Genomic DNA, 21,390 nt, shown 5'->3' with positions numbered 1-21,390 from the left:
TCACTCTGCAGTCGCACTCACTCTGCACTCACTCTGCACTCACTCTGCAGTCGCACTCACTCTGCACTCACTCTGCACCTGCACTCACTCTGCACTCACTCTGCACCTGCACTCACTCTACACTCTGCACTCACTCTACACTCGCACTCACTCTGCACTCACTCTGCACTCACTCTGCACTCACTCTGCACCTGCACTCACTCTACACTCTGCACTCACTCTGCACTCACTCTACACTCACTCTACACTCACTCTGCACTCTACACTCACTCTGCACTCTACACTCACTCTGCACTCACTCTGCCCCTGCACTCACTCTGCACTCACTCTGCCCCTGCACTCACTCTGCACTCACTCTGCCCCTGCTCTCACTCTGCACTAACTCTGCCCCTGCACTCACTCTGCACTCACTCTGCACTCACTCTGCACTCACTCTGCACTCACTCTGCACTCTGCACTCACTCTGCACTCTGCACTCACTCTGCACTCTGCACTCACTCACTCTGCATTCTGCACTCACTCTGCACTCACACTCACTCTGCACTCACACTCACTCTACACTCACTCTACACTCTACACTCACTCTGCACTCTACACTCACTCTGCACTCACTCTCCCCCTGCACTCACTCTGCACTCACTCTGCCCCTGCACTCACTCTGCACTCACTCTGCCCCTGCACTCACTCTGCACTCACTCTGCCCCTGCACTCACTCTGCACTCACTCTGCACTCACTCTGCACTCTGCACTCACTCTGCACTCTGCACTCACTCTGCACTCACTCACTCTGCACTCTGCACTCACTCTGCACTCACACTCACTCTGCACTCACACTCACTCTGCACTCACACTCACTCTGCACTCACACTGCACTCACACTGCACTCACACTCACTCTGCACTCACACTCACTCGGCACTCTCACTCTGCACTCACACTCTGCACTCACACTCTGCACTCACACTCTGCAGTGTGTGGGTGTCTCCCTGAAAAAGATGGGGAGCCACAGGGAAGAGATAGTGTGTGCTTGTGAGAGCCGAGGGTCCGACGGGTCTGTACAGAGGGCACTGCCAGAACTAAGTATGTCCCAGTACTGTAATACCTGACGCTGCGGCGGGTCAGGATTGGTGTGCATCGGAAGAGCAGAGTGTGCGTCAGTCGTGTAACAGCAGAGGCTGCCAAGGTCTGGGTCGAGGTACTTTGGCACAGTGTGGTGGTGCTGTAACAGATGCTGTGCTAGTCCCGACTGAGATACGTTGGCTGAAGTGAGTGCGCCCTGTATTGCACAGCAGGGGGGGCGGCAGCTCTGCATTAAGACACATTGGCAGAGCTGCGGCGTTCCGGGACTGCTGGAGCCCAGGGTGCGGTCGGTCTGGATTGAGGTGGGTAGGATGCGCCTCAGTACAAAAATAGCAGAGGGTCAACAGTTCAGGACTGAGGTACACTGACCGAGTTGTGTGCGCCCCGGACCTAAAAACAGGAGAAAATGGCGCTGTGCACCCCTGTACTGAAAGAGCAGTGTGCATGGCATGTGAGAATTGAGGTACACTGCCGGAGCTATGCTCGCTCCGCAACTGAAATAGCAGAGGATGCGGCAGGTCGGGATTGAGGTGCACTGACAGAGCTGTGCACGCCTGGTACTGAAATAGCAGAGGATGCGGCAGGTCGGGATTGAGGTGCACTGACAGAGCTGTGCACGCCTGGTACTGAAATAGCAGAGGATGCGGCAGGTCGGGATTGAGGTACACTGCCGGAGCTAAGCTCGCTCCGGAACTGAAATAGCAGACGATGTGGCAGGTCGGGATTGAGGTGCACCGACAGCTGTGGTGTGCGCGCCTAGTAATGAAAGAGCAGAGGGAGTGGCTTCCCTGGAATCAGAATTGAGGCCCAATGCCTGAGCTATGGCGCCCCTGTACAATGATAAGGATGCGGGGGGTCAGGATAGAAGCCCACGGAAGAGCAGTCGGAGTTCTCGGTACCTGACACAGCGACGCTTCTTTACACGCAGGGTTAAGGTGCATCTCTGGCGCGCTGGCAATAAGCTCGTGCTCACTCACATGCCTGGTCCGCACAATAGAGTTATCCGAGTGCTCACATCCTGTTAAACTGCTCCCATGTACTTCATAACAACTCGGCATGTACCTCCGATGAAAAACTGAACGCGCGTAGAATCCCCGAACAAACAAGCTTCACAACGCCGGACCACAGATCGCGAAAGCGATCCAATTGTAAAAAAAAAACAAGAACAAGGAAGCTGCGCGCTGAGCGCTGCAGAATTGTGAACGCGCCCGGCCATCTGGATTCACTAACGGAGGCACCCTGACAGCTCCTAATTATAATTTATGTACTTCTTTGCGCGAGCACGAACGAAATATGCCCAAAATGGCGGAACAAAACTACATTTACCCTATCACTTCAAGCCTATTAAAACGAAAACACAAGGAAGACGAATCACTGGCCAGATGACAGAAAACCCTAAGGAATGTGTGGAATTCCTCTCACCAAGGCCCTAGGAGATACTTCTTTTTTTTCTTCATTAACATTAGGATCTCGAAACTCCTCCCCCACTTACAGTGGGGAGGAGTCCGAGCCCTAAAAATCAGGGATTCACGCAAATAAACTGTGCTATTCAGGAAATTTCAAACACTTTTACAAATATCATAACATTCTAGCTGTTGCAAGGTAATCAGGGCCACTCTATATTTGCTAAATCTGTATTTCCGCAGGAGGGTTAGCAGCATTCTTTCCACATGCCTTGCACCAGGTTCGTGAAAGGGGCCACCTTCATAATCGTTTGCACAAGACAATAATCTCTTACAGTTGGTTTCATGACCTCAAAGTCCTTCCTCTGTGCCTTTCTGAAGGAGGAGAAACAGTCCCTAACCCAACCTTTATCCTCTTACGTGATGCACTACGGGTGTTCATAAATATAGGGACAACCTAAGGCAAAAGAAGGCTCTCTGATATATTTTAACCAGGAGATTTTTTAACCATTTGTGCAGGAGAAACAATCCAAAATAATTGCTTGGTTTAGGCCGGCTTCTTCGTTCACCCACATTGAGCACCAGACTAGTAGCAGGGCGAGTTTTACAAAATCACATATTTTAGACATAGCTTTTGATGAGAAACAAAATGTGAAGTGGAAGGAGGAACCCCAAGCATGCGCCTAAAGACCCTATTGTCCTCTTTTTGCATACTATGGACCTCCCTAAAGCCCCAGACCCCAGAGTCATGGGTCAATGTAGGGAGACACTTCCTCAAATATTCCCATAGGGGTGTGATTGTTTTTTATCCTATAAAGTCAGCTACTGTAAAGATAGTGCCAACAACCCGCATAAAAAGGCCTGTCTTTGCCTAATGCTCGGCCCAGTTGTATACATTGTCAAACATCAGCCCAAGGTATGGGATCTGACTTAGTGTTTCTTTTGGCCTTCCCTCAATGTGTAGGCTTTGTCTTTTGCTTTTTTGTAGTACATAGACTAAGGTATAGGTTTTTAGTAAAGTTAGTCTTGAGATCAAGCTCTGTCATACATATCACAAACCTGGAGATTAACTTCTTGAGGCCATTGGCTGTCCTGGAAAGCAATTTTGGCATCATCCGCATAGAGGAGCATGGGTAGGTTTTTTTTTAACCTGAGGCACATCAGCCCCGGCATTCACCAAATCAACTTCCAGGTCATTTATATATAATACCAATAACATTGGGACTTGTAAGTACCTTGACATACTTACCGTTTAACTGAAAATAGTGATCTACACTCCCTGTGAGCCCCATACCTGAAAAATGGTATTAAATTCCAATGAAGGTGCCTCAAAAAGGCAACGAGGTCAGCCCCGAGACCTAGGGAGATTAACTTGTCCCAAAGTTCTGACCTGTTTACGCAGTCAAAGGCACTTGTAAGGTCCATGAATGCCAACTGTAGGGGGGCCCTTTTGCAAATGTATACCTGGATATGAGGAGATGTAAGTTTAAACAAAGTACAGTAGTGCCCAGGCCTTTCCTGAAGTCATACTGAGCTGGAGAGAGGATGTTTCTCTAAAGGATCCACTCAATAGTCGGTCCAATAATCTCTCCCCACTATTTTGGTAACTGAGTCAAGGAGTGAAATTGGTGGATAACACTTAGGGTTGTGGGCATTCCCTTTTGTGAATAGTGGCACAACTATGGACTTAGACCAGATTGGCAGGACCCCAGCCTTACATGCAGAATTAATGGCATTAGTAATCCTGAGCTACCAAAAACCTGGGTTTTCCTAGGAAAGGTCCATGGGGATCCCATCCGGCCCAGGGGCTTTCTTTGAGCGGCTGTTCTGGATGGCTTCAGAGACCTCCTCAACGTAGAAGCCCAAATTCAAAGGGAGGTGGTAACCTTACAATGTTTCTTCTGGAGTAGAGGTACTAGACCGATATATTCCTCTAAAGTGATCAGCCCAGCTATCAGGGCGAATATGAGTGCTTACTTGGTCATAGGACCCTAAAGTGGCGAGGCCAGCAGTATGGCCTTCCAGAAGGTAATAACGTTTTTGCCCTGACAGGCAGTTACACGGGCTCCACACTTCTCATCCTTGAGCTCCTTCTTTCTTTTCTTTAAAGTTTGGGAATAAGCTATCATATGTGTACTAATTAGAGACTGGTCCCTAGGGCTTCTTTTCAATGCATTGCGTAAAGTATCATTGGCAACCCTAAACGCTGTGTCAAACCATTAATTTTTTCGTTACACTACGCCTAATAGGCTTGGTCATCATAAACTTTATGTAGCAAGTTAGTTCAGGGAAACTACTTACCACAACGGTTGGGTCACAAGTCTTTAAGGAACAGCTTAGTGGTAACCCAGTGCACCCAGTGGTAACTTGTCCGATTGGTAGCTTCATATTCACATAGTGCAAAACTAGCCTGCACCCAGCATCTTTGGTGGTTAAAGCCTGCTAAGCAAACACAAGCACATGATGGACGTAGCGCTGAAACTTTTCAGACACTCACCCCCAGTCACAGATCTGGGTTTCATCCATCATCATTCCTTAGGTCACTTTGCCACCCCAGTTCAAACCCAGCCATATGCAAATCAGTCTTGACCCTGTTCCTCATTGGAATAGTCCAGCCCGAACTGCCAAGCCAGGTCTTCCCTAGACTGGAAACAAGCATCCTGGGATGGGTTTAGGTGTTAAAACCTGCTGACATCCTTAACAGACCCTTGCCTGTAACAGGTGGTTTAATAGTAAGGCTAGTGGGTTGTGGTCACTATAGACCATGGGCTTGACTGTTCCCCCCTGGATAAGGAGGAGCATACCCCGGGAGACAAATGCATAGTCAATTAAAAAACCACAGCCCCATCTTGTATATGTCAGAGTAAGATAGGTAATCAAAAATGGGACTGCATGGTCAAGATCATGAGTTGCTAGGAAGGTGTACAATAAACACCCTTTACGATCCGTGTCACCTTCCTGTATATCTTCATCTAGGGAAGCTGCAAAGGTAGCAGTGGAGAGGGAGGGAATAGTCTCCACTTTGGCGTTAAAATCACCAACCAGGATTAAAGTTAATGGTACCCCCTAAATATGCTTTCTTATCCGTTAGTCTTTTTAAAGGTAAACAACTCTTGCAGATTTTGGTTATGCCTGTTAGAAACATAATTATTATAGAAATGAACCATAGTAATCTCAAAATGAGTTCCCCAGCTCATATTGAAGGCCTGCATGGTATCTTTCTCCATCGGGAGTAGAATCATTTTATACCCAATACCTATTTTGAACAAAGCGGGCAAACCCTCCTTGACATGGCCAGAGGGAGATGAATTGCAGCAAGGCTATAACAAGTACATTTGTCATAACATATATTATTAGGTATCCACATCCACATTTCCTGTAGGAAAACAATGTCAAATGTGTTAACCAAGGTAAACCAGTCCTCAACAAGTAGCTTGGAGGCCAACCCTGCAATGTTCCAGCTTAAGAAACGCAAATCAGGGTCACCATTAAAGGAAGGGAAAAGAGCCAAATCATCATTGTTGTCAGCAAGATTGCTTTGGGTACGCTTGAGAGACCACATATACTAGACCTTGAGAGGAGGGACTTTGGGAAGACCAGTAGGAAAGGGGTACAAGGCTTTCACGTTGGATTAGGGTGCCTGACTGGTCCTGAGGGGGAGAGTGATTGTGTAGCTTGAGGGTATAATATCCATGCATTCGGACTCCCCGTCTGCATCAGCTGCTGTGCAATGACACTCCCTTTCACCCTGTCAATCACTGTCCTTCATTACTGCAAATGCCATAAATCAGTTCCCATTCAGGGGCTGCAACACACCTTGTGAAAGAAAAGAAAGTTGGGGAGGCTTGACTGCCGTTGGTCAACAGGCCATTAAGTTCCAAATGTTGGTAGACATACCCCAACGGAAGGATCTTTAACAAACTTGGTTTTACATGACCATCCCTGGCTAGTGCCAGAATCTCCCCGGCTACAAATGGCCTTAGAAAATTAACAGTTATGCAGTCTCCAGAGAACTGCCTAGGCAAAGGCCCGATTCACCCAACTCTGTGCATTAAGAGGATTTCATCATAGATACCAGTAATCAAAATAAGTAAAGTCAGAAGTTGTTTAGGCTTCTCATGCATTCATGCATATGAGGGAACTTTTATTCTATTACTGCAACAACTGTTAAGATGGCTATTAGATAGAAGGATTAGAGATAATAGCTGGGTAAAACCTTGAACATAAAACCAAATAACCGTGTAGCAATTAGTTTGCAATCAACGTGGATCCAAAGTCCCCTGGTTCCGGCTAAAATAGATTTTCTACTCTGTGAAATACAATGAAACTTGCACTGTCCTTCTCAGATTTCACCTATCATTCTGTCTTTGTACTGAGATTTAAAGATTGATCAATGATATTGTTTGAATCCCTAAAATGTATAGTTGACATTACAATGATTTCCCAGCCACTTAACTCACAATTATGAAAACATATGTACAGGGACTTCCAATCAATGTTTAATTCCTGAGAAAATATATCTCTCCTGTTCTCCTTTGCTCCCACTTTTTTTTTAGGACACATCCTGGTAGGCTCCTTCCCCCCTCATGTTAAGAGGATTTCTAGCTTGTTTCCCCAGGTTATAGTTTAAGACAGCTGTGATGTCGGGTTTCTTGTACAAGAGCTGGTTTGGTAAGTGCTCAGTGACCTGACTTCTTTGGAGCAGACTGGACACCTGACTTCATTTTGGTACAAGCAAGTTTAAGCTCAGCATATTCTTTGAGAACTGGTTTGCTTCAGACATGCTTATCACAGTAAGTCCCCAACGAGGTTGTGCTTTTGTGGAACAATACCCAGAGGTTTTTGGTCCCCACGTACATTTAACTCTCGGTTTTAAATACTTTCCCCTAACACACTGGGAGAAGCAGGGTTTGAGCATAAACCTAATTGCAATACCTAAAATAAGAGTATGTTAGTCAAAGTTTCACCAATTAACATCTGTATATAGGCTGTTTGCTCACCTGACAGCTATTCTTTTCTTTGTTGCTAGGTGCATCACTTCCAGAAGATCTCTGGAGACTCTGTGGTGTCCGCGGACGGGTAGGGCTTAACAAAGACAAAACAAAAATTAGTTTGTATTAATTGAGCATAATTATTTGCTGAAGTATGTGAAACTTCATCTCCAATTGCAGATTAGGTAGAATACATTCTATAGAAATTCAATAAATGATCTACATGTGATTACAGTCACTAAAATAGAAGAAGTTTATCCTAGTGGTAAGTTGAATGGTAGCAAATACTAACACATGCATTTGATCCTGATTTTAAAAAATGACAATCGAATAAAACATTAAAGCAGCAGATCTGTACTGTTATAAATCACTTGCGCATTTGGATATGTATAGTTTTCAGTAAATGCATTTCAGTTAATAACACTATCTAGGCAGAAGAAAAAAAACATCTGACTAGGAAAACAGTAATATAAATCTCTATCCAAGCTTATGTCAAAATGATAAACGTAAAAAAAAACTATGTGAACGTATGTTGATATCAGGTCAAAGGGTTAAAACATATTTCATAATTAGAAAGCTCCTCATGTCTAGGACCTGGAAAAAGATAAGTGGAGGATTATTGGGGAGAGTAATATGTTAAATGTGTTGGGACTGGAGAAAAGTGTCGAAGTAGATTATTTGCATATGAAATGAATTAATAGACAATACTAACTTGACTTTTTGAGATGCAATGTAGACAAATTCCGTAAAATGCACCAGGCCTTAATTTTTACTGGTAGACCTCAACTAGATTTTTCCTCTAACAAATAGTTGTTCTTTAGAAAATACTGAACCATGCACAACAGTATTCAATGCATTAACCTTAATGTGACTTGCTTAGATTTGTCATAACTGCAGAATGTGTTGAGTTTATAAAATGTATTACATTCTTAAGCTACATATACTCGACGAACTAGGCTAAACTTCCTACTTGATCACATTTCATATAATACTGAATAGGGATGTGCATTTTCATTTATTGAAGGGCTTTTTTGTTTACTAGAAACATTTCACGTTAGCATGGTTTCTGACGGATAATGTTAGGAAACCTCAAAAGTGAAAATAAAATGATGAATCTATTGAATAATCTGATCAACAGCTTAATTAAAAATGTAAAGGGATGTATCTTTATTGATAAATGAGAAAGCCCAACTGAACATCTTGGGGTCAATGTGAGAAAAAATAAATTAAAATAGAAAACCTAAATTAACAGAAAAATCTTTCACTCCCTGGAAATGAATCAGTCATGTCAAAATCGAAATGAAAGAAATCAGGCGAGCAACGAACCATAAGACATTTTCTATAGAGGCTCAGACATTGGAATATGATGAAAAAAGGTTGAATGCAGTAGGCATTCTTAGAAAACAATTTTGATAGGCGGCATGGATATAACATTAAGGTTATTCTCAGGCGAACAGGCAACTCTAAACATGATGAAGGAGTTTTAAGGCACACTTACCTGTCAGAGTGTGAGCTCTCTCTAGAGCTACTTCGCCCAGATTCATGCTGGGCATCTAAAAGTATTTTTTCCATATCACCATTATAAAGGGAAATTGAGGCAGGCACTTGCTCTTGGCCGAGCGTTTGACCATTCAAACTGCTGCCATTGCTGCTGTAGTGCAGCTCCACCCAAGAACCTGTTGAGAACATTAAAAGGAGAAAATACACAGTTAAATATGGGCGATATTCCACATGAATTCACATACTACTGAAAACAAAAAGTACTAATGTGTTAAGTGGGACTGAAAAGAGTGTGGGACTCTACCTTTGAATGTAGTCTCACACGCTATACATATTGGAAAATTCAACCAATGCGCTGATATAGTCTTAGCAATATTATGGGTGTGGGGGAATCTAGGGTGTCAATATCATTGCCTGAGAGGACCAAATTAAGTATATCGGACACTGTTATAGAGATTCCAAGATCCACAAGTCCTCAAAACGTAAATCTGAGGGTTTGAACTAAACAATATTTTAATAGGAAAAAAAGAAAAGTAATAACTACAAGTTATAATTACTACACTAGTATAAATCTTATATTTTAAGTGCGTTAGCAATGAGCATAGCTGACAATAAATCTGTAGACTTTCTGACATAACTAAGACAGATAGCAGTGTCTTTTTCGATAAACTTTCTCCATACCCACATTAGGTGGTTTTATTTGTGTATTACATGTTTTTAACCTGCCATACATATAAATTCATATGTTTTTTTTATCTTAAAATAAATTGTATATTTTTATAAATAGTCTGTTTTCTTCCTTCTGGTGAGTGTTTTCCTAGCCAACAAAATGCAAGATGAATGAGTGTTGTGGACCGAGTAGGCCGTTTTGAGTCCTGGTTTAGGAGCAGGAAATAATACTTCCCATAGGGAAAACATTTTGCTTTACTTTACAGTATATTGGTGCTCCTTTTCCCTACGGGTTATTACGAGCCCCTCTCTTTTACTTATACCCCTTTGACACAGCCGACATGGCGAGCACTGTCACCCGCCGCTGTGACATGGGTTGCATGGCGACCACTGTCACCCCTTTGACGCGGCCGACATGGCGAGCACTGTCACCCGCAGAGTAGTGAGTGCAGAGTGACTAGGGAGTGCTAGAGAGTGCAGAGTGACTAGGGAGTGCTAGGGAGTGCAGAGTGACTAGGGAGTGCTAGGGAGTGCAGAGTGACTAGGGAGTGCAGAGTGCTAGGGTGTGCTAGGGAGTGCAGAGTGACTGCAGAGTGCTAGGGAGTGCAGAGTGACTAGGGAGTGCTAGAGAGTGCAGAGTGACTGCAGAGTGCTAGGGAGTGCAGAGTGACTAGGGAGGGCTAGGGAGTGCAAAGTGACTAGGGAGTGCTAGGGAGTGCAGAGTGCTAGGGAGTTCTAGGGAGTGCTAGGGAGTGCAGAGTGACTAGGGAGTGCTAGGGAGTGCAGAGTGACTGGGAAGTGCTAGGGAGTGCAGAGTGCAAGGGAGTGCAGAGTGACTATGGACTGCTAGGGAGTGCTAGGGAGTGCAGAGTGCAAGGGAGTGCAGAGTGCAAGGGAGTGCGAGGGAGTGTGAGGGAGTGCAGAGTGACTAGGGAGTGCTAGGGAGTGCAAGAGTGCTAGGGAGTGCAGAGTGACTAGGGAGGGCTAGGGAGTGCTAGGGAGTGCAGAGTGACTAGGGAGTTCTAGGGAGTGCTAGGGAGTGCAGAGTGACTAGGGAGTGCTCTGGAGTGCTAGGGGCTGCAGAGTGACTGCAGAGGCTAATGGCAATGTAAATGACAGTGCCATTTATTTATCTGTTTTCAAAACCAACACATAAATACAAATTTTGTCATTTACAATGCCAATAGCTCTAACTTTTCCAAAGGCGAAACCATTGCATTGTAAATGCTTGTTAGTTCTTGGGTATACAACTGCTTTAGTTGTCTGCTGGCCAGATTTTGCTTCCGATATACTTCTAGTGGGCTTAAGGTCAACCCCTTCATCCTAATTATATAGCTTTCTTGGTTACCTCGCTTGCTCATTCCTGACTTGATGGCTCTTTTCCCACCCTATTCATATGTATGCCAACACTCAGGAGCTTCTCGGTCTCACAGTGTTCTGAATGGTTGACTAATATACTTCCACTGTTGATCTTCCTGATGTTCATAGAGCTTTTTCATTTTACTCCTTTTACTCTGGAAGTGCACGCTTTCATGTTCTCTGACCTCCCACCCCCCGTTCTGCCTCCCCATTCGTTTCCTGAAACCTTGCTCTCCCTATTAGTTTGACGACACCTGCCTTTCCACCGCTCATCCATATATTTCTGCCTCTCCCCATCTAGGTCACTTAAATAAAAAAAACATTCTCTTCACTTCTGTTTTTTTGCCCTCAACATCAAGGCTCCCGCCACACTGTCTCCACACATATCTTAATATGTTATTCCCCCTAGAGTCAGCGTGATTGCCTTCCGGCTGTAGGAACTATGTGGTTCCTACCACGTGCACCCTAGACCCAAGCTATGCAGTCTATTCATGGTGGCTTTGTGAATCACATGATGTAATAAGGCCCAGGCTCATGAGAGTGCTGACTTTTTTTTCTGTGTGCAATAATTACTAGGACAACAATGAAAGGAACAATCACTTATTGGTAATTCTAGGTCTTGGGCTTGCCTTTGCTGGGCGACCATAAACACATTGATAATCAGCAGGTTATGAGTTTGAATTTAGCGGAAGACTAGATTATTTTTTAACTTAATGTGACATTATTTTATTTTTTAGCCATATAGTTGAATCATTGATTCAAGTGTCACAGTATATATTTAACAATGTACTATTACGATTGTTGCGTATGGCTCTCACTGAGAACCAATAGCATTTACACCAGCTTCTAAATCTGGACAACATGGCCAATCTCGGACTCAAACAACTTGTTAACACCCCCACTCACACAGCCGGTCACACGCTCGACCCTATTTTCACCTCCAGCAAACACATCTCCTTCGACCACACTACAGCTCTCCACTGGACGGATCACAGCTGTGTTCACTTCAGCAACAAAACAACCCTGACCCACAACCGTCCACAACCCATTCCCCGAAGAAAATGGAACAAAATCACCACCGACCAACTCATCACATCACTCAGCCTAAATACTCCCACCCCTGCAACGGACCCAGACCAAGCGGCCACCAACCTCAGGCAGTGGATTACCCACAGTGCAGACAAACTAGCACCCCTGAAAAAACACCAGCTGAAATCATCCAGCAAGAAGGCTCCCTGGTTCAATGATGACCTTAAAAAATCCAAGAAGACATGCCGCACCCTGGAGAAGAATTGGAGAAAAGAACCAACCTCAGACAACATGACCTCCCTCAAGACAGCCACCCGCAAACACCACCAACTGATTCGATCCGCCAAGAAATCAGCATTTAAGGACCGTCTCGACAACAATTCTCATAACAGCAAGGAACTCTTCAATATCGTCAAAGAATTCACCAACCCTCCCGCAGCATCCAACGACATCACCAACTCCCAAGACCTCTGCGATGCGTTATCCTCCTTCTTCTACAACAAAATTGCCGACATCCACAACAGCTTCAAGAATACTCCCAATCAACAACTCATCCCACCCCCTTCAGATCCCACCCTTCCAACTAACTACCTTAACTCTTGGAACCCAGTCACCATTGAAGACACCATTCGCCTCATGAACTCAATCCACTCTGGCTCACCTTCTGACCCCTGTCCCCACTACATCTTCAACAAAGCTGACTCCATCATCGCCCTCCATCTCCGCGACGTCATCAACTGCTCCTTCAACTCCGCCACCTTTCCAGAAATATGGAAACACGCCAAACTCAGCGCCCTTCTGAAAAAACCAACAGCAGACCCCTCAGAACTGAAAAACTACCGACCCATTTCCCTCCTCCCTTTCCCGGCCAAAGTCATCGAGAAAGCCGTCAATAGCCAACTCGCAGCCTTCCTTGAATCCAACAACTCCCTGGATCCCTCACAGAACGGCTTTCGAGCCAAACACAGCACCGAAACCGCCCTCATTGCGGCGACCGACGACATCCGAGCACTCCTGGACAACGGTGAAACAGTGGCCCTCATTCTACTCGACCTCTCCGCCGCCTTTGACACTGTCTGTCATAACACCCTCATACAACGCCTCAACAACATCGGCATTCAAGGTAAAGCCCTGGACTGGATCATCTCGTTCCTAGCCGGGAGAACCCAGAGAGTCCGACTCCCCCCTTTCTACTCAGAGCCCACCGAAGTCATCTGCGGCGTACCTCAAGGCTCCTCACTCAGTCCCACCCTCTTCAACGTCTACATGAGTCCCCTCACCTCCATCGCACGTCAACACAACCTCAACATCATCTCCTATGCCGACGACACCCAGCTAATCCTTTCCCTCACCAAAGACCCCAACACCGCCAAAAACAACCTTCACGAAGGTATGAAAGAAGTAGCCGAATGGATGAAACAGAGCCGCTTAAAACTCAACTCAGACAAAACGGAGGTGCTCATCCTAGGATCCTCCCCCTCAGCTTGGGACGACTCCTGGTGGCCTTCCGCTTTGGGATCAGCGCCCTAACCCACAGACCATGCACGTAACCTTGGCTTCATTCTAGACTCCTCTCTCTCAATGTCCAGACAAGTCAACGCCGTATCGTCCTCCTGCTTTAACGTCCTTCGCATTCTCAAAAAGATCTTCCGCTGGATCCCCCTCGAAACGAGAAAAACTGTCACCCATGCACTGGTCACCAGCCGATTGGACTATGGCAACACACTCTACGCCGGAATTACAACAAAATTGCAGAAAAAGCTCCAGCGCATCCAAAACGCATCAGCGAGACTCATATTAGACATCCCGCGCCAAGAGCACATCACCGGTCACTTAAAAAACCTCCACTGGCTTCCCGTCAACAAAAGAATTACTTTCCGCCTTCTTACCCACGCACACAAGGCCCTTTATAATCTAGGACCCGAATGCCCCAACACCCGACTGTCCTTCTACTATCCCACCCGCCAACTAAGATCATCCAATCAAGCCCTCGCTGCAGTCCCGCGCATCCGAAAAACCACCATGGGTGGCAGATCCTTCTCCTTCCTGGCTGCCAAGACCTGGAACTCACTCCCCACCCACCTCCGCCTTACTCAGAATCACACCTCCTTCAGAAAAGAACTGAAAACATGGATATTCGACAAACAATGAACCCCTCCCTCTAGCGCCTTGAGACCCTCTGGGTGAGTAGTGCGCTTTATAAATGCCTGAACTTGAACTTGAACTAAATCTACTATGATGTAGCAACAGTGGATAACAAAATTGTTACCCACTGTTGCTACATCAAAATGATTTCAAGGCTACTCTGACAAACCTCTCAGAGCTGTGCTGGCTTTGTGCTCTGATAAAGGGCACAAGGCGCAGTGCTCTGATAAAGGGCACAAGGCGCAGTTCTGGAAGAGGAGGTTGTGGGATGGCACAGAGGATGATGGGTTGGGTGGTTTCAGGCCAGTTATTTGTTTTTTTTTTATATTTGCCCCATTACTCATCTGGCTCTGCATAGCATATGAAAGCAGAGGCAGCTGATTTTGAGCACCATACACACCAAAATGATACATGGGTAAAAATGTATTAACTGTGAATTCACTTGTAACCAACGTAATAAAATCCATGATCACCTTAATTTCTTTAACTGATGCTGCTTCTCTTTTTACGCTGCACAGTGGCACCCTGCTAATCTGCCCCCAGTGCATGTGCTCTGACCCATAAGAAACACAATTTAGAATTAGCTAAAAAAACAATCTAATGATAAAGTCAGATTTTAAAGTACTATTTTGAAAATGCCACGTTTAGAAAGTTGGTATTTTCCTGCCTAAATGCTCTATTAGCCTACTCAGAGTTAATCGTCAACTGGCAGTCTTTCGGCCCCCAGCAAGGAGATACAAATAGCTCCCAGGAAATAGAATAAAAGGCCTTGGCTGGGAGGAGGTGCGATCTCCTCCTGATAGAATGGCCTGGGAGATGAGCCCACCAACTGCACAAGCTTCAAAAGGCAATCTCTTGTTGCAGGCAGATGTAGATCACACCTGTGCCTAGCCTTGCCATTGTCAAGTAGCCAGAGTGGCACCAATTGCTGTGGGGAAAACTGGTTTGCAGGGGGAGTTTTCCCATTTCCCTGGATACACCTAATGGGTGTGATCAGAGCTCTGAATAATGCAAGGTGCTGCCATATTGGTTTTAGGTAGAGAGGGGCACTGTGGGATAGGCTGCCGAAAACACACACAGTATGTACTACAATAGTGGGTATGGACACCCCCGGAATCTTTTACCCCATTTGTTAGTGAGCTGCCAGGATTCCCGCCCTCACATGCGTTGTGCAAATGTGTTTGTTATTTACGTCCATAAGGCGACACAGCTATCAGTGGACCACAAACAATGGCAGCCCGATCACAATCTCAGTCCAAGGCAAGGATGCTGTTTTTTTATATATAATCTTTTGTTTAACAGTATAATCAGAGGAGACAGTTCGGCTTACTTCGAGGGGTCCCTGCATGCTAAAGCTTTCACCCAGCAAATGACCGACATCTATGTGAGGGGTGTCAAGTTTTTGAACAGGAGAGGGCCCTACATTCTTACCCACCAGGTAACGGAGTTGGATCATCCAGTAGGGGGTTTCTTGGCAGGGCATACACTTACAATCTAGACACATAAGTTAGGGTCTGCACAGGAGTACGCTAGATTGTTATATTATGTATGCTTGCACATATACATTGTCTCAGCAAGATGGTGGAACTTATCGTTCAGTTCACTGTCATGACACTTATTATAAATGTTGTCTGTTTCTGTTTATTGATCATTGCAGCACATGTTTTCTATATAAGAATCACTTTGGTTCAATAAATATTGAAAACGTTCCTTAGTGTATTCTTTGTATATTTCTCTGATTGAAAGTGAGTGTCCGAGCGAAAGGTTCTAGATCTGGCACCGCAGTTCCTGACGGAACAGGGTTGTCATGTTCAGTGGTTGTCAGAAATGTTCGCTCCCTGTCTCGGTTTGGGAGGAGGGCGGGAGGATGGATTTATGGTGGTGCTGTGAGCAAGCTGGTCGAAGGGACAACATATACTGCAGGGTTGCATGGAATCAGTCTGGCGCCGTCCTAGTCTGTCACCCACAAACCTGCTGACTAGTGGAAACTAATCAACTTCCAGAAATGTTTTCAAGTCAGAAAGAAGAAGATTTCACCACCGGGCAGCATCCCAATGACGACAAAACCTTCTTGGGCCCAAACTTCACCGCTTGGAGATTTCCAGCCATCAATATCGAGCAAATTCCTCCCTTAACAATCCTCACCCACCTGGGCCCTATAAAATGCAACAGATAACTCTCTGACTTGCCCCTCTCTGGGAGTGAATCTCCTCACTTTGACGATCCCAAGATCCGACTCTAACGGAAGCTCTACTCTCAATACCACTCCTGCGTGCATTGAACCAATCAGCTACCTTGCTAATATGATTTGTTCGTACTTGAACTTGTTCCTACTACACCAAACAAATCATCTCTACATACTGTGTTCACTATTGATTTGTTCTCTGCCGAACCTCATATATGCCACATGTCTATATATAGGACCCTACTAAAATGTTCTTGAACTTGTTGCTCTGTATTGTGAAGAGCTCTGATACCCTACTCAGGGTCTTGTTTGTGCTATAGAAAACACTAAAAATAAAATAAATAATCTCTGAACTTCCTGCCAGAGCCGAGACTCCCACCAGGTCCTGCACTTTAGCCAGCCACTATCGAGAAGCCCCTCTTCATAGCCAGTTGGCACCCAGACCCGCTGACAGCCTCGTCAACATTTCTCTAGAAAAATGCCTACGCCAGAAGGGAAACTTTCCACACGGATAAACCTGGTCCCTTTATCTGACCTGCACTCCATCATGGTCAACCATAACTTTTGCCTTTGACACAGTCTAGCGTGACCAGATACCCGCAGTTGTCGAATTGTGCCTTTTGGCACTAGAAACACCTAAAACTTGGAAGATCCATATTTCTGGTTTCCTACATCAGATATTTGTCATTTTTGGTGTCTATAGGCTCATTGAAATGTTCTTTATTTTTATAAATCGGAGAGGTTTTTTACTGTGCATTTTTTTCTCTGTTTTAACTATTTTGGTACTGATGCATGCTTTACATATTTCTCCTTAGTTAAGCCTGGCTGCTCTGTGCTACAACTACCAAGAGTTGGGCTCATGTTTTAATTATTGAGACTTAACTCGACCTGGTAAGGAAAAGTGCCATTATTGCTTGAAGAGGACCACCATCCGCAAGCATTGATTTTTCTACTTATTATACACAGGCTAGGCTGCATTCGCTTATCCTACCTGTGAAACTGCCGTTTCAGAAAGCTGGAAAGATAGCTCCAACTACTCATCGCTCCACACAGGAATTCCAATTCGGGGGAGGAGGTGGGGCTGATTTGTGTTTCATTTTATCTCAGCCATATATTTGAATCCCTACTTTTTAAGCTCACTCGTAAGTGTGCAGTCACACTATACACCGGCTCCGTCATGCACTCTTCTCCAGCTGTAAAACAGACTTTTGGGATGGCGAAGGAATAGTTTACACAGGTAAATATTTATCACATTTACAGTCTGGTAATGGAAGGGGCAAGCCATGAGCTCAAATCCCAACTGAACCATCGAGCCACCTGAAGTGCGGTAAATTGATAACAGCAAATTGGGTAATTGTTAATATATATTATGTACTACCTTGAAGCGCTATGGGAATTCGTTGAGGTTACAGGATTGAGCTTAGTCCAACATTCCAACAGCAGTCATTATCTTGCAGCGATAACCTTTTGAGTGTAGGTATGTTCAGACCTTTTATGAATAAGTAAACAACACTTGACATAAAAGAAATAACGACTATTTACTGTGTCGATGAAAGGCTTACTACTATTGGAAGGTGGAGTTTGCGCTATTCCTTCCTCTGAAATAAATGCAAACTAGAGAAGCTGACGAGTTTAAGCAAAATGCGTATCACTAGAGAAGCGATGGTTCTACCGAGCCCGGCAAACATAAAGCAGAAAGTTGAATGCACTGTGCAGATGACTAGTACAGCAAGCTGGACTCTAAGGAGGTGAAAACAGTGATGCTAAAAAGAACAAAAATAAGGAAGGATTTCTTTCGAGTGTTGGTTGACAGGCAGCTGAGGATGGATGTTGTGAAGGAGGTGCCACAAGATGGCGCAAGTGTAATGAATTTCTAGAAAGGTCACTAACCAGCATGCAAAAGAGAGCTTGTTAGCACTCCTTCTTTCAAGCTCGGAAACAGAACCGAGTGCTGCTGGGGATAAATAAACACACATTTACACAGGAGTAATTATCTGCCCCAGGGGCCTCTAGAATGCAATTTTAACGTAACACGTCGTCCACTGATGAGGGTTGTTTTCAAGTGCATGCAACACACATTCCGTTCACTAGTCTAGTTCCCATAGGGTTTCTTGCAACTGTTTCGCCTATAGCTTAAAAATGAGAAAAGGAATCAGATTTTGAAATGTTAGCAGCACCTTTCGGCACGAATAGAACAAGCATTTACAATGCAATGGTTTCGCCTTTGGAAAAGTTAGAGCTATTGGCATGGTAAACGACAAATTTTGTATTTATGTGTTGGTTTTGAAAACAGATAAATAAATGGCATTGTCATTTACATTGCCATTAGCTTAATCTCTCGCAAATGTGAGACCTATTGTACCCTCCGCACTAACCTCGTGTTCTGGATTGGGTGGGGGACCTATGCTTGTAGCCCAAGGACCCTGAGGCGGCCACCCTGCCACGTTAGCAGCAGGTAAGTCTTTTTTTTATTGTATTTATTATTATTCGCCTGACCCTCCCTCACACATTTCCCCATGCCACCACTCCACTTTAAGTTGGCCGCCATGGAAAGCAGTAACAATCAATTAACCAGCCACCTCTCCTATCCTTCATTGTATTCTTGACTCAGACTGTGTACCGCGTTCTGCTGTCCTTTCGGCTAGGTTCATTTCACCCTGTACGAATTTCCACATACATACATACAGCATGAATGATCCACTATGAGACAATATCACAGAAGAAACTCAAACATGGCAGAAGCAGTATGGATCACTCTTGCTTACCAATCTGGTCTCCGGGAATGAGGGATTCGATGGGAGGGTCCAGCTCGGAACTCTGCGCCAAGTAGTTTTTGACTTGGGTCATGAATTGCCGCACAGTCTGAAGCATGTCTTCAGGCACCCCCCAGCGCCTTGAGACCCTACGGGTAAGTAGTGCGCTATATAAATGTCTTGATTGATTGATTGTCTGTGACTGACACGTGACACTCCTTGTTTTCCTGCAAGAAGCTGATGTAGTCCTGCATCAGAGATCCAAAGTATGTTCGTTTGTCCCGTGAGAGCTCCGCAATCCTCTTCACCATCTTCTTCTCGGGGGTCATCAGAGAGCTGAACACCCCACTCATTTTGCGGAGCTGCGTCTTCACGATTTTGGGAAATCCAAAGGAGCTGGGCTTCTTCCTGGGCTTCGGGGGGGCGCCATGCTCTCCTGGTCGCTCTCGAAGCTGTCCCCGTCGTAGTCGTAGAACGGGATGATCCGGTCCGGTCCAGAGAGTCAGAGGAGGACGTGGAAATCCATTGCCGCATAATCCCAATGCACGCATACGGGCAGGTGCACGGTCAGATGAATAGATGGCCAGGCAGACAAAATACGGACAGGGTAGACAGATGGGTGGACATACGGGCAGGTGAATGGCCAGATGGATACGCACATAAACAACGGGAGGGATACACATATGGACAACCGACAAATGACCGAACAGACAAAAAAAAGAGCAGATAAACAGGTGGGTGAGGAGACAGACAGAAGGACAGAAGCATGACCGGTGAACTGGTAGATAGAATTCGAACCGGACAAACATACAAAGGCTGCAATAGGTGAGCAGATGGACAGGCTCACCTACGTGGACAGACGGTTGGACAGGTAAATTACCAGGCTGGTGTACGGATGGGCGGTTAGTAAAAAAAACACGTTTGATAATGGACGAAGAAGTGGGGAGGCGGACATACGGAGGGACAGGTGGATGGATATTATTTACACTAGCAATGTTGGACAGGATGACGAATAAATAGATGGACGTCCATATGTGAAAATGATTGAATGCCCCGCTGTAGTGCTGTGAAGGTTGTCCGGGTTAGTAAGCGCTATATATATGAAATTTAAATTTAAACACAAATTGTTGCATCTTATTAGTGTAAAGGCGGGAGACCGAGGCGAGGCCAGCAGGCCCGGCTCCTTTGGCTCACTCCGTTCCTACAGCGCTTGGTGTCCCTCGGCCTCGAAGCACTTTGGCCTCCACTGCTGTTGCACTGCTCTGTAAGACGCAGGCTGCAGCAGCACTAGGCCTGGCTCTGCTCTTCGCGGCTGGGACTGAGTCTGGACTTTTAAAGAGTGGGGCCGTCTTGAATCGCCCTAAGTAATAATATGAAATGCGTCATCAGGACGTGCGTGTTCCCCGCTGCGCACAGCAGCCCTGCAGAGGGACAGCTTCACCCCTAGGAGTGCTCCTCCGTCAACATTGGCCCCTAACTGCCCGGTCCCTGCCCCAGAGGTGCCTCTGACGTCACTTCCTACAACAGCACAGTCACGCCTTTCACCAAAAGGTGTGTGCAGGGGGTGGGGGCAGAAACTTCCTGAAATCCAGTGCCTCTACAAGGGTGGTAGCGCTGTGGTAGCAACAGGCCGGTCCCAGGCACTACACACTTGGTTAATCCAATCATTTGTTCACATTGCCTACTCATCTCATGCTTTCATCTCGACAGCGTATTGTTTATATTAACGTAACTTCCGCCTTCCGATCTTCGGAGCTTGTAGTTTGTTGCAGCGGCAGACATTCCACGGGTGCCCTGATCCTGTCTGAAAAATGGTGCAGCGGGTTGGTGCACCTGCTGCAGAAATGTGTGCGTCACCTGAAAGTGTGAGGAGTTCACTCACCCTGCATGTGAACTAGTGCAGCTGGTTGATGCACCTGCTGCAGAAATGAGTGCGTCGCCTGAAGGTAACACAAGCGCACTCATCCAAGCTGTAAAATAGTGCAGTGGGCTAGTGCACCTGATGCAGAACACCGTGAGTCACCTGAAGCGGACACGTGTGCACTCATCCTGTTTGCAGAATAGCGCAGCGGGCTAGTGCACCTAATGCAGAAATGTATGAGTCAGTGGTGGCACAAGTGCACTACTTCTCCTGCCTGTAAAATAGCGCAGCGGGCTATTGTGCCTGCTGCAGGAACCTGTGTGATCCCTGGGGGTGGTGTGCAGGCCTGACTCATGACCTCCTTGTTCTGCTGTCAATACAAATATCTTTAATCTCTGCCAATAACAGAATTTCTG

The 21,390-nt window shown here is 45.6% G+C and overlaps 1 protein-coding gene across 1 annotated transcript in view; it reads right to left on the bottom strand.

Annotated features, from left to right (window-relative positions):
• Positions 1–21,390, bottom strand: part of BNIP3 (BCL2 interacting protein 3) — a 94,840-nt gene that overhangs the window by 32,928 nt on the left and 40,522 nt on the right. The window contains exons 2-3 of the mRNA XM_078643481.1: positions 8,972–9,149; positions 7,483–7,567 (exon numbers count right to left, since the gene is read on the bottom strand). Coding sequence (XP_078499607.1) covers positions 7,483–7,567; positions 8,972–9,149 — 263 coding nt within the window. The remainder of the gene's footprint in view (positions 1–7,482; positions 7,568–8,971; positions 9,150–21,390) is intronic.

Source organism: Lissotriton helveticus, chromosome 5_1 (genome assembly GCF_964261635.1).
Source record: "Lissotriton helveticus chromosome 5_1, aLisHel1.1, whole genome shotgun sequence".
NCBI lineage: Eukaryota > Metazoa > Chordata > Amphibia > Caudata > Salamandridae > Lissotriton > Lissotriton helveticus.
The sequence above is the reverse complement of the archived record's forward strand: the minus strand, read 5'-3'. Positions and strand labels throughout refer to the sequence as shown.